This window comes from Selaginella moellendorffii, unplaced genomic scaffold (genome assembly GCF_000143415.4).
Source record: "Selaginella moellendorffii unplaced genomic scaffold, v1.0 SELMOscaffold_21, whole genome shotgun sequence".
In the NCBI taxonomy this organism is placed as follows: domain Eukaryota; kingdom Viridiplantae; phylum Streptophyta; class Lycopodiopsida; order Selaginellales; family Selaginellaceae; genus Selaginella; species Selaginella moellendorffii.
Window position 1 is genome coordinate 495,758 of NW_003314282.1, and position 14,344 is coordinate 510,101.

The window sequence follows — 14,344 nt, forward strand, 5'->3', positions numbered from 1 at the left end:
ATTTGATTGCTTAGCAAACCCTGAAGTGTTATATGGGATGGTTAGAATGGGAACCAAAGTTTGAAGAAATACCAACCCACCCGAATCCATGGTGAGCTCTGCCCAGTTCTGCTGCTGCTCTAGTTTTGAACATCGTTACTTCGATGCAGCACCAGTTTTCCATTTCCTCTTTGATCTGGGATGCTGTGAGGTGCATGAGAAGAAAACAAACTTAATATAAATATATTTACTAGTAAGCAGCTTTTCTTTGTTTACCGCGTAAAGGGTAATAGAACAAGGAAGGCGTGTTTGTTGACTGTACGAAATGTCGATTTGGTTTATTATTTTAGGAAAAGGACAGGCCAAGAGCTCCCAATCTCGGAACGCCTGAGAGATTTGGTAGGTGCATGCTTTTCCTTTTAGATGTGATTCATGTTCTCGGTTTATTGCAGGAAAACCCCGTCGAGATCTATCTCCATTTCTGCATAGATTTAGAGAATAGGAGAAAGTACTGTGTATCGAACAGATTTTATTGTCGTGCTGACTCTCTACTAAACATAGAGATAAAAAAACAAAACTCAAGAGGGAAAAAGACTCTCCATCTCGTGTGGAGCCAAAAAAGAGTGGTGGAAGTACTCAGAACCATGAAAGGAGAGCAAGAAGCCCTCCAAAGCAAACCGCGGCACTCGTAGCAATCTGCAATAAAAAATGTATTAGCTTAATGGAGAGAAATGCAAAGAAAACTTTACCATCATCGTGTAGTTCCCAGCCAGGAAAGAGAAGGTTGCCCAGAGCAGATTGCACACACAGGCCACTAGAGCCACGAGGATGCTCGCAGGAGGCGCATCTGGATGACGAAACTATGCAAAAGGAAAAATTAGAAAACTCTAAGAGCGCAAACGAATTCTGGAAGTACATACCAAACGGATGAGGCAAGGTAATCCAGTGGCAGCAAGTGTGGTGGCAATGCCAATGCAGTCCAGAGTGAGAAGCAGTTGCAGACCCTGTGTCTTGTCGAACCAACGGTGGTACAACACGCCATAGACAAGCATAATGTAGTACACAGCAGCTATGCCTGTTGGCCAGTGAAGTGCCTTTGTCATTTCGTTGTGAACAATGCACTGCTCTACAGACTTGCAGGTGATGCTTCCTTCGTTAGTATACACATTAACTTTGATTTTTTGTTTTGTGTTTTATAAACAGCCATAAACTACTTGACATGGATGGTACATGGGCGAGCCAATGAGAAGTTTCTTGTCGAAGTAGTGAACGCTTTTGGGTTTGACATGGTTTGTTTACACGTACACAATGTAGACAAGTTCCATGCCAAACCCAAAAACGTTCACTGATCGACAAGAAACTTCTCATCGGCTTGCCTCTATACCATCCATGTCAAACAGTTTATGACTACTTATAAAACACAAAACAAAAAATCAAAGTCAATGTGTATACTGATGAAGGAAACATCACCTATGAGTCCGTAGAGCAATGCATTGTTCACAGTAGAAGCTAAGGATGTCTTGTCAACGTCATGGGACAGCTGTGGGACCAAGTGCATCAGCACTGTCATGGCAATTGCTGCCGCTAGCATCAGCTTTTGCCAGTGCGACCCTGGACAGAGAGCAGGGCCACGATTGGCAGGAGTAATGCCTAGCTCACCAGACGACGCGACAGTAATGGCCGGCGGGGGGAGCAGCTGCATTGTCTCCAGTGTCTCACCTGCGTCGCCTCCTCCTCCACCATTGCTTGCCATCGATCCACGCACAATGCAAGAACCCTAAAACCAAGAAAGTGGGGTTTACTCTTTTTGTTTGGATCGGCACTCAGGAGTTTTACCTGTATAGCAGGTTGCGTTAGCGGCCCCACAGGGAAGTCGACGCAGGTCAAGCTCGATAGTGATCGTTGCCTGGCATGTAGCTCTTTCCTCTTTCTTTTGTTTTCCATGTTCATGATTCTCGAGAGGAGAGAGCAGCATGTAAGCGTGATTCTGTTTTTTTTTTCCGATGTTCATAGTTTCGATTACAGTCCCAAGAGAACTGAATTTTTGGAGGACCAGTTTTGTGGCGGCTCTAACGGCCCTGACTTTTGGACCGCGGCAAGCCAGTGGCAAGCCAAGGAGCTGTTGGATCACCTGGAGAGTGTCCTCACCAGATGAGCGATGATTCCCAGTTGGTAAGAAGCAGTAGTTCTGTTGAGTCAATAACTAGCTGTTTATGATTCGACATGGCTGCCCTTGCTCCACCGGTTGGATGGCAAGTTCAAGCTGTTGCACTTGCGGCTGCTATTGTCTGTGCGATGCTGTTTCATTTCTATGCGGAGGCCACAGGGAAGACTAGCAGAAAATATGAAGAGCCTCAGGAAAATTGAGTACAGTTCGCTCAAACCCCTCTGTGCCGGGCTGCATTGCTCGCGGTAGCATCCACGATGTCCACGTCACTGTTGATATCCACCTCCATGTCGCCGACAACATCCTCTAGCATGCGATCGAAGCTTGCGATGCTAGACTTCTCATGAAAAGATCTTAGAAAGTCAGAAGCTTCTTTAGCTTAGAGATTTCCCTGAAGGAAGAATCGGCTATGAACTTACAGCTCTTAGATGTTGGCGCCGTGCCTGAAATGCAGGAAGATCTCTACTCTAAAGAAGAGGTCGAGGAATATCTTAGCCCACGCCGTCGCCTCACACATCTCGATTGTGTGCAACCCCTGAATCTACAGCTGATCCATGGATGATCCTCAGCTTCAGGCCGAAAGATAGTGCAAGCATTGGCGATTGAAGCATGCTCTGTTGAGACAGCTGGAGAGAAACGTGCCTGTTTTTCAATACAATGGATTGGAATTCCCTCTCTCCATCTCGCAGCTGGCAAAGTTTAGGGTGCGTTTAAGACTCCCAGCCGGATCAGTCTTGCCGCAGCAAAGAAGTTAACAAGCGCCATGACATGGCTGCCCGCAACAGGAGAATCTGTCATACTATCGGCATGTCCGTACCTGGGTTCCACATTCTTGTTTGATGAGCTCAGATCGCCCACAATTGAGTGTACTGGGAAAGCCAGCCACGACCTTGTGTACGCTTCCACCGTGGCTCAGTCCCAAATTGTGGGATTTGATGGTTGCCTCCTCCCGAGAATCATGAACATAGTTGTGGTAAAAATTCAGAAAACAAAAGATGTAGAAAATCTAGTGCTGAAAGAATAGCTCACCTGTATGGAAGCTTGCGCTAGTAGGATTTGGCCATGGATTCGGCGAGCGTTAGACCCCTGTGGCTGGATGCCCCTTCATCACTACCAGGAAAGGCTTCATCGCCACTCCACTGGCCTCTGGTCGACAATGACGATGCCGGCACTGCTGATGCCCAAGCTCCAAAGCAGCTCAATGCAGCTGCGATTGGTGATGGTCGCCTGGCCAGGGCTGCGCGGCTCTTCCACCATTGCCGATCCATCGCGCGGCACAGTGGCAGACGAGGCTGGAGCAGCGACCCCGATCTCCAACTCGGAGTAGCCGCGCCGCTGCGCGAATCTCCTCCAGCGCCGGCCTAGATCCCGCCAGGCAGCCATTGAGTGTCCTTACCGTTGACCGTCAGCCCGTCAAAGCGTGGTCCTGACTTCAACGTCTCACTCTTGTTTATTTTTTTTAATGCCTGTGTTTAGAAATACAATAGCCCCATGAGAATGAGCCTTCGGGAAAGCGGACGATCCTCGGGAGACAAAAGCAGACGAAGCGTGCATGGGCAAGGCTGGACAAAGCGGATACGTAATGGGAGTAGCATCACAACCACGATTGCTCAAGTGAGGTTGTTCACCGGAAAGGCAATTCAATTCTGGATTTTGGCTACGATAGCAAGCAAATGGAAGGAGAACTTAACGAGATCGATTGTATGATCTACATGAGATCATAGGAGTTTTAGGTCTTCTTCTTCTAGATGGTGGTCTCTCGCCTACCTTGAATTCACTTCCATCTGGATCATGCTTTGCAAACAACTCTGGGTTTGCTTCCATGCTGCATGGCTAGAAAAGGCTCAATGCAGTCTCACCCCTGGACATAAAATGCTAGCGCTTGAGCTGCCGCCCAAATGCGAGGACCTTCCTCATGGCTCTCAAGGCCTCCAACTCTCTTCCAGCTGGAAAGAACTTCCAAGGAACAAAGAACCACCTTGCACAAAGAGCAGTGTCAAAAATCATCTATTGAAATAACAAAATCCTTGATGGGCTAAAATTTCTTATCACTATCAACACTTGCTAACTGCATATGCTTATCTTATCTCAATCACATGTAAATGAATAGAATTATTTATTGATTCTTCTATTAGAACAAGCTCAAACTGTTCATTTGTTTTTGTTGAAAAAAACATAATGATATAATCAAGTTTTTTTATGTCCAAGATTTGAAAAGATGCTTCTATGTTTCACCAAAAATTAGATATTTTGTTTAAGGAAATGGGAGAAGAGTAATGGATGCAAACAATAAATAGTTTTAAAGAATCAATTTTAGAACTAAGTTAATCTCATTAAAAGAAGTTAAGAAACACTATATATGACTATTTCTATAGAAAATATAAAGGTCTTATTCAATTGATTTTTAAATGTGTTATTTGGATGTTCTCAATTGTCCCCATACAAGTATATTTATGAAATCAAAGATAAAGATGAAATTTCAAATACAATCTGAAAATACAAGAAGAAGAATTATCAATTTTAAAAAATACATCCAAAGAACACTATATCACCAAGTAACATATAAATAATTATAAATTATCACAAAACATAAGGGCTATTTTTCCAGCACTAGCAGTTGTAATAGCAAAAACTTTTCTGAAAGAGTTCAATGATTATTTACCCACCAAATGAGAGGTGTAAAAAATAATTAAGGATTAATTTTACTGCTTCACATTATGGATGTGGTGTCTCTTTCAAACTATGTTGCCAAAAAAATAATTTTATAGCTAACAAATTGTTGAAAAGATTAATTAAGATTCATAAAAAGCTTAATGAAGAGAAAATAGAATTGATATGACTCAAAAGGGTGGTATTATAGATGTACAATTCTTTCCAAAATATCATTTACTATATTAAATTTTTTTTAATAGAAGACAATGAAAAAACTCATTATGTATCAAACACCCAATAAAACTTTAATAAAATCTATAATTTACTCACGAAATTGTTTAAAATATAATGGTATCAAACTTTGTTTTATAGTGATAGAACACTATATGGTGAATCAATTGAGATAAAACACAAAATAACAATTACTATTTCTCTTAATATCCATTGACTGTTTTGTATAAACACACGTTGGTGGTTATATTTTTACTTTTAGTAGTTATTTGTATTGTCTCAAATTCCATTTTATCACTGAATAATAGGCTTCCTAATTGAATGTGACCACATACTTCTTCTTGAAAGAAAAAAATGTTAAAATTGTAATATATAAATGGACAAATGTAACATACAACTAAGAGTATACAAAAGTATCATTCACAATATTGTTGCTTTTTGGATTGCAATAATTGAATCATACATCCAAATTAATAAGTGCCAAAATATATTAAAATGTTTGAATTTGAAAGAGGTATTGAATATAGCAAGAAATTAAAAGTAACAATTATAACAATGTAGGTTATTTTATTCTTTTGCTTTCTTTGTTTCCTAAAAAATAAAATTCTAAAAAGCTTATGCAAAAAAAGGAATTTAGAGAAAAATAATGGAAGAAAGAGTGAAGAACACTCAAATTAGTAAAATAAGATTGAATTCATTTTTTAGTAAGCATAAAGATATACATATAAGCATTGCCTCAATAAATAAAGGAATTCAATCTTTTAAACATGCTGAAGTTTAGCAATAAAGGGTGGAGACATTGAGTTTCTTTCTCATCTATACATTTTGTAGTAATTCTTACTATAATGACTATTTGTAAAGGGGAAATCTATCGACACTCTCTTTAATTTTAATTTTTTTTCCTACTCTATTTTATTATTTTTTCTGCCTTTTTAACTTTATTTCTTTTTTTTGCATGCATTGAAGTTACTCTTTAATGGTATTGGTTTTCTTTAAGAATGAAAAAAAACTATGGAAAAAAGAAAATAGAAGAAGTTATAACATTGGAAGTATTATTGGTGCCCCAAATAATCCTATGAGGATAATAATGAAATTTTTTAAATGAACTCTATTGAAAAAAATGGGCCTTCTAAGGTATATATTTTTTTGTTTCATAAATTTATTCAATTGTAATCACTTTCATTATTCTTTTCAAGGATAAATCCAGTTTTATGTTAAATTATATGTTATATGATTTTATAATTTTTTTATAATTTAACAATTTTTTTTCATTTTAGGAAGGGATATTTAGATACAATAAACATTTTAAAACCTCACAAGCACTTCCTATAAAGAAAAGAGAAGCCAATTTAAATTAATAAGTAGCACACAGTAATGAAAATGCTAATTTAGTTAAGAGGTTAAAAGCTTTTTAGATACTCCATCTTGTCAAACCAAAAAAGCCAATAAATTAATAAAAAATAGTAAGTAGTAGTGGCAAATGTTAATTATAAAGTTATATTTATAAACTTAACAATATAAAAAATTTCCAACTAAAAATCAAACACATTTAAAATTTCAATAATAAAGTGCTCAGCAATCCAACTATATACAACCCACATTACATAATTGATGATTAAAAACATTAAATAAAATAATTTAACATGAAAAAAATTAGTAAGTCCATAAATGATATTGTTGTTCACAACTAAAATAAATAATATTTACAAGAATTTTTTTTTCTTATAATTGTTTACAAGAAAGAGAAAAATTACTATAAAACAAAACAATATTTTAAAATATCCTTTATTATAAATGTAAACAACATTACCATTTATAAAATTACTTGTATTTTCTTTTCTTTTTCTCACAAAAACTTCCCATAAAGAGAAGAGAAGCCAATTTAAAAATAAAAGAGTAGCACACAGTAATGAAAATGCTAATTTAGTTAAAAGGTTAAATACTTCCTAGATATTCCATCTCGTCAAACCAAAAAAGACAATAAATTAGTAAAACATAGTAAATAGTGGTGGCAAATGTTAATTATAAAGTTATATTTATAAACTTAACAATGTAAAAAAATTTCAACAAAAAACAAACACATTTAAAATTTTAATAATAAAGTGCTTAGCAATCCAACTATATACAACCCACATTACATAATTGATGATTAATCATTAAATAATATAATATAAAATAATTTAACATAAAAAAATAGTAAGTCCATAAATGATATTGTTGTCCACAACTAAAATAAATAACATTTACAAGAATGTTTTTTCTTATGGTTGTTTACAACAAAGAGACAAATTACTATAAAACAAAAAACTATTTTAAAATATCCTTTATTATAAATGTAAACAACACTACCATTTATAAACTTATTTGTATTTTTTTTCCTATTAAATTATTTTATATAATTTAACTTCACTTTGTTTGATGATTAGCTATCAACTATGTAATGTATAGTCAAGTAGTTAGGCATTTTGTCATCAAGATTCTAAATGTGTTTGACTTCTACTTAGAAATTATTTATATTTTAAAATCTATAAATGCAACAAAGAAATAAAATTTTAAAAAAAAAACTAATGCATACAAGCAATATACAAACTTTAAAAATCCCAAACACATAACTATGCTTTTACCATTGTCATACTTGTTCTAGTGGTTCAAAATAAACAGGTGGAAGAGCCAACTGATAAAGTGCTCGAAAGTCCACCCACATGATAATTAATCATTAAATAAAATAATATAAAATAATTTAATATAAAAAAAGAATATTAGTAAGTTCATAAATGATATTGTTGTCTACAACTAAAATAAATAATATTTATAAGACATCTTTTTGGTTTTATAGTTGTTTACAACAAAAAAACAAATTGCTACAAAATATAAAAATGTTTGTAAATATCTTTTGCTGCAAATGTGAATAACACTATTATTTATAAACTTACTTATATTTTCTTTCTTTTTCCTATTTAATTATTTTATATAACTCTTTATTTGATAATTAACCATCAACTATGTAATATGTGTTAAGCATGTTGTCATCAAGATCTTAAATGAGTTTAACTTCTACTTAGAAATTATCTATACTGTAAAAACTATAAATGCAACAAAAAATAAACAAACTGTAAGATAAACTTACGTATACAAGTAATATACAAACTTTAAAAATCCCAAACATATAATTGTGGTCTCACCATTGCAACCACTTATTTTGGTGGTTCAAAAATAGACAAGTGGAAGAGCTAGATGAACGGGATAAACAGGCAGAGGCACCGGACAAACAGAAATAACCCTAAACAATGGTTGTGTCTCTATCTGTGAGACACAAAATCCTTAGGCTCCAAAGTGGAGCCGGAAGGGTGCCACATGGTAGTGGCTGAAGCAAAAGCCAAACGAGTGTAACACGTTTGGGCCAAAAGCTCCGACTTGAAAGGTCGAGAGCGGGAGTGGAACTCCCAACAAAGGGCTCGAGGAATGAGCATGAAGTGAGCAATAAGCGAGGCTCCAAAAAGGGACACAAAAAGGACCAATACATGACACGTGGAAGAGTCCAAGATGGACTCGAGATGGAGTCCGAGATGGACCCAAGTTGAAGTCCTAGATGGACCTGAGTTGGAATTCGAGGTGGAGTCTAAGATGGAGTCTGAGATGGACCCAAGATGGAGTCCGAGATGGACCTGAGATGGAGTCCGAGATGGACCCGAGATGGAGTCCGAGATGGACCCGAGATGGAGTCCGAGATGGACCCGAGATGGAATCCGAGATAGAGTCCGAGAAGGACCCGAGATGGAGTCCGAGGTCGAGACCGAGACCGGGACTAAGACCGGGACCAAGACCGAGACTAAGACCGAGACCGGGACCGGGACCGAGACTGAGCCCGAGGCCGAGGCCGAGACCAAGCCTGAGCCCGAGTCCAAGTCTGAGTCTGAGTCTGAGTCCGAATCCGAGTCTGAGTCCGAGTCCGAGTTCGAGTCTGAGAGGGTGAAAGCCCAAAGTGTTCGTCTCGCAGACCCTAGGGGGTTTGGTGAGCTCCAAAAGTATAATAAGGGGGAGGACTGCAGTGGAGCCAATTTGGCCAGGAAAGGCCAGTTTGGCCCAGGAAAGCCAGACCCAGTGTTGGGTGATGAACTGATCACTAGGAAGTCCAAGACTAGAGTGAATACAGCCGACAAGCGGGGTAGCTTGGTGAAGTGTTCAAGAGCCGACTCTAGTTCCCCCGAGAGATCGACTGGCCGATGCTCCCAGTCCAAGTGTGGGTGGCACTACCTACTTGGATACCTGGTGTGGCTCAACGGAACCTCGCTCTAAGCCCATGGCTAGAGCACCCAAAGGCGGAAGACAGGGAGAGTACCCACGAGGCTTGCGTAAAGCCACGGTGTTCCGAAATGTTGTCCCAAAGGCCCAAACTGTGGAAAAGAAAAGGAGTAGTCCTCTGGTGTAGTGACCAAGGATACAGTCGTGCGGTGAGGAAGTCCCAAAGGACCATGGGACTTAGTGGTTAGGCCTGTGGGCCCTGATCTAGTGGCAGTGTTGGCGAACACTATCAAGGACAGAAAGGGATTTGGTGGGGACCAGAAAGGAGATATTGGGGAAGGCCATTCCCCATGTCTATGGGCATCCTAAGGATGCTAAGGAGTGGATCTAGGATGATCACTCATAGACAGATGGCCCAGTCTTTGAGAGACGGGACTGTGGTGCAGGTGGTGTCAGACCACCAGTGTGACTAAGGTGAATGGGCATGGCCTTAGTGTAACGGGCTGATGTGTCGGTGGTACCTTGGGGTGTCGGTCATGGGATCGGACACGTGGAGCACTTGGACTAAGTGCAAAGGTTGAGTGGCGGAGATGCCATTCTTGGGGCTAGCAAGCCCAAGTCCAAAATAGGACTTATGGAGGTTGTGAGTGAGACTTCTCCAAGTGGTCGGAGGTGTAATTAAGTGACTAAAGTAGAATGGAAAAATTAGTCGCTTACAATTTGGTATCAGAGCTGTTCCTTAGTCCGACTTTTATGGGTGCTGAAGTATATCACCACTAGTGTTGGCATCGAAAGGTCCTAAAAGTGGGCTTGTCCTTGAAGAGTAGCAAGTCGGGAAGACATGGCTCTCCACTATAGTTCACGTGTGAACTTATATGCAAGGTGGTGGATAGAAAAGGGCCAATGATGGAACGACTTTGGGATCTTGGGAATAGTGCAAGGTTTTCCTCATTGAGTTGAGGATGTGATCCAGATGAGCATTTGACTAAGCAAATTGGCTAATGTAGTTGTGGTAAACAACTATAGTTGGGATCACAGGGAAAATAAAGACTCCAAAACGATAAAGGAGTCACAAGATTACCCTCAAGAAGTTGAGGCTGGTGCTCATGAATTTGAGACCAGAAGTAATGACCGCGGGAGGTCAAATACAGAAAAGGACACAAGTCCTTGAAATGGTAGCCGGAGCTACCTCTAATAAATGCTGGAACAACCCAAGGAGTTAGGGGTGTATTTTGAGGATGAGTTGGTATTCTCATTACATGGACAAGTGGTCCTAAGGGGCGAAAAGTTGCCTCTAGAGAATGAATCAGGAGTAACACTTGCAAAAGATGGTCCTTGTGAGTAGGACATAAATACAAGAAGTTGTATTCCAGTGAGTTAGCTCCTCAAAAGTAAGACTTTATAAGTCGTTGGATTAATAAAGTCCAAAAGGTTGAATGACTCTAATAGAGTCAAGGAATAATCCTAAGGGCTTGAGGAAAGCATTTGGACTGAGGTGTATGGTGCCCCACGAAGGACAGGGAGGATCGTAAGGTCCAAGTATGAGAATAGTGGGTATCTCATAAGTGGCAGAATGTGCCATGCTAAAGTCGTGGGAACGAGTTTCCCGGAAGAAAACAACTTTGACGCAAAGTTGTGCATGAACTCTATGGTGTAGTGCTAATGGATGATTGGCATAAGAGACAACCATATTGGTCTTGGCAAAAAGACTTGGACACAAGTAAAAGGTTTCATAAAGGTAGGCTTGTGGAGCCGATGGTGTGGAGACACCAAAGATGCCAAAGTGTGTTGCCTTGAGGTCAAGTTAGCGGGTTCATGAGAACCCCTTCCAAAGGAATCCCAATGAAAATGGGAATAGCATAGCCTAAGCTGGAAGGCATGCGGTTAGAGTGTAGTGACCCAAATAATGATGGAGGTGTGGAAGCACTAACAATGAGTTGTAAGACTTAATAACTATGGGGCAATTAAGCAAAAGGTGCAAGATAATTGGTTAAACGAGTAAAAGGTAGCTACCCAAGACTTCTTAATGGCATAAAGAAGTTCGATACACCCTTATAAGGGATAAATTGCTTATGTTGTGACATAGTAAGTCAATGTCGAAAAGGGAATGCTCATTGTTAGAGAAGCCATCATTGGGACACCCAAACACTCTAGAACACTAGAAGGGGGTATTTGGTGTCATGAGGGCAATGGATAATGCCCAAGGGACAAAGTTCCTAGCGAATGAAAGATAGGAAATGCTATCTAAATGTCCAAGGTTGTGGAGACAGGAGAAGTCTATCTACTTAAATTGGACAAAGCCAAAGAGGGATTTTGGCAAGGCTAGTGATGGGCATATAAAGGCCCATAAGTAGTAATGGTGATCCCAGTGTGTGGGATTACAAGGTGAGCAAACCTGGATTGAGGAACCACTCCCTAGGCTGTTGGGTAGGTTCATCCCTATGAATACTTGCCAAGGCATGGTAAAAAGTGTAAAGCTATCTTCCTAGTCTGGAAGAGAATAACTGAAGGAAATATATGAGGCCAAAAGGCAAGTAGTATAGGGATAGAACCGAACCATAGGAATTGATAGGCATAACCAAGGGTGGTTATGCAAGTTGGGAGTGGAGAATCAAGTGGGTGCTCAAGCATGTTGTTATTAGCGACTGGGATGCCATGGAGAGTCTAAAGCATGGGATTGTCCATGTTAGACTATATGGTAATTGGAAAGCTTGCGAAAGGAGAAGCCTTAGCAAGCCAAGGAACAAAGTTCCTTAAACGTTCCCCTAGGTAGATAAGTACCTAGTCAGCCAAGTGTAAATGGTTCATAGAACACGCGAAATCAGAGTGGCACAGCAGAAGCGTGGTCTTGAATCTTGCCATGAGGCGAGGCTATCAAGATTGGGGAAGTAGTTCCCGAGTGTTCAAAAAGAGGGCTTTGAATGAAAGTCAATAGTTAAGGACTTTCACGCTTATGCATGAACCATGTTACGGTGGCCAAATGACTTGTTAAGTGAGATTGGCAAGTCGGGGGGAACGAATACCCTAGTTGAAGGAGCCAATTTCAAAGGGGTGGCCCAGGGAGCCGAGCATGGAGGAGTCCATGTTGGTGCACCGGTGTGGGGAGTCACGCCAGGCATCCAGTGTGATGCCATCCGTAGATGCATATACGGAAGTTGGGTTCAAGTCCCAACCCTCTAGTGCTTGGGTTCGAGTCCCAAATCACTAGGGCATGGTGATGGTTTGGAATATGAGGACACTCATTTTTCGGTGGTCATGGACTCTTAGTGAGGAGACTGGTTTGGGCACACTGCCAAGCGAGGGATGTCTCGGAGTCGTGATGCACGGTTAGATTGCTTAGAGTGAAAGCTCGGCATATCTAACTTGAACACTTTGGTGCAAAAGGCACCAAGGACGTGGTGAATGAGATGGGGACACCCAGTCATCCTTGGCCGGAAAGACTGGCTTGGGTGCACCGCCAAGTGTGGGGGATGCCCCCGGGGTCATAGTTAACAATTTAAAAGGGTCTGAAAGACTTAGTTCCTATTGGTAGACCTGTTAAGGAGTCAAGATGAGATCATCAGTTGATCTTGTGGCTAAACAAAGACAAGGTCTTTATTTGGGTTAAGGAATATGATTCCCAGTTCAAAGTGTTGATTTGAACTATTGATAATGGTGTGACTTGGTCGAGGTGACCAAGTGAGAAGGACACCTAAAGGGAAATCAATTATGCCAATACGACGGTATAGTAAGTAAGTCCAAGAAAGTAGTCTCGGGGAGAGACCCATGGAAGGGTCGCAAAGTTGGGCCGTGGACAAAGCCCGAAGCAGAAATTGCTAAAGAGACCTACTAAGGTGAGCACTCGCTAGACTTACCAAAGTAGAGCCTTTGCCATGGAACCAAAAGGATACCTTGAGAATGGAGGTAGTGATCCTATGTTGCTCAGTGCAACAATCAATGGATAGGAGCAAAAGACTAGTGGCTAAAAAAAGAGCCATGGGAATCCTGGGAAAGAATCCAAATGGCAAAGTTAGGCTGAGAACACTAATGTGTTGGGTGCTAACGGATTGTGGGAAAGGCAATGTTTCCTCAAGGGTGGATTCCCAACCGCTCCGATTTGGCGAAAGTGGATGCTCCAAAAGGGGGAGCGGTAAAGTAGCTAAATAATAGGGCCGTGGGCAACCCTAGCACCAATTATGATAACTGAAACTTAGTGTCAAAGGTGGCACGATATCGGAGAGAGGATGATGGTATCCTCAAGTAAAGAACTTCCTAGAATAGGGAAATGGAGTTGCACCATGTGCAACGTAAGGTGTCGGAGACACCTAGGAAATTGACTTTGAGAAGTCAAAATTAAAAGTTCCAAAATGCAAGGTTATGTCAATGGAACCTGAGACTACTCGAGAATGAGTAGTGGAATTGAGTTAGAGAGGGAGTCTCTAATGGGTTTAACAAGAACTGAACCAATAAAAGGGAGCAAACCACCCCAGATGATCGAAGGAGTCTTTATGTTGGAGAAACTATGCTCCTTCGAGGATAAATAAGGCATGGTGAGCCTTCAGTGTCAAACTATAGACAAATATTGGCTGGGTGTTAAGGATGGAAATGGTAATACATGCAGGTGTTACTTTATAAAAGGGTTTATCGTTCAATGAAGACATCGAACTTCGTCTATGGGTGGTAGAGTTGTGAGACACAAAATCCTTAGGCCCCAAAGTGGAGCCGGAAGGGTGCCACGTGGTAGTGGCTGAAGCAAAAGCCAAACGAGTGTAACACGTTTGGGCCAAAAGCTCCAACTTGAAAGGTCAAGAGCGGGAGTAGAACTCCCAACGAAGGGCTCGAGGAATGAGCACGAAGCGAGCAATAAACGAGGCTCCAAAAAGGGACCCAAAAAGGACCAACACATGACACGTGGAAGAGTCCAAGATGGACCCGAGATGGAGTCCGAGATGGACCCAAGTTGGAGTCCGAGATGGACCCGAGTTGGAGTTCGAGGTGGAGTCCGAGATGGAGTCCGAGATGGACCTGAGTTGGAGTCCGAGGTGGAGTCTAAGATGGAGTCCGAGATGGACCTGAGATGGAGTTTGAGATGGA

The 14,344-nt window shown here is 40.7% G+C and overlaps 1 protein-coding gene across 1 annotated transcript; it reads right to left on the reverse strand.

Annotated features, from left to right (window-relative positions):
• Positions 1 to 538: 538 nt before the first annotated feature.
• LOC9637799 lies at positions 539 to 1,082 on the reverse strand. Its single transcript, XM_024678029.1, has 3 exons — positions 900 to 1,082; positions 729 to 839; positions 539 to 675 (listed from the first exon to the last, which is right to left on the reverse strand). Exons 1-3 carry the CDS (start codon positions 1,080 to 1,082, stop codon positions 616 to 618), a joined length of 354 nt encoding a protein of 117 aa, XP_024533797.1. The 3' UTR covers positions 539 to 615.
• Between the last annotated feature and the right edge of the window lie 13,262 nt (positions 1,083 to 14,344).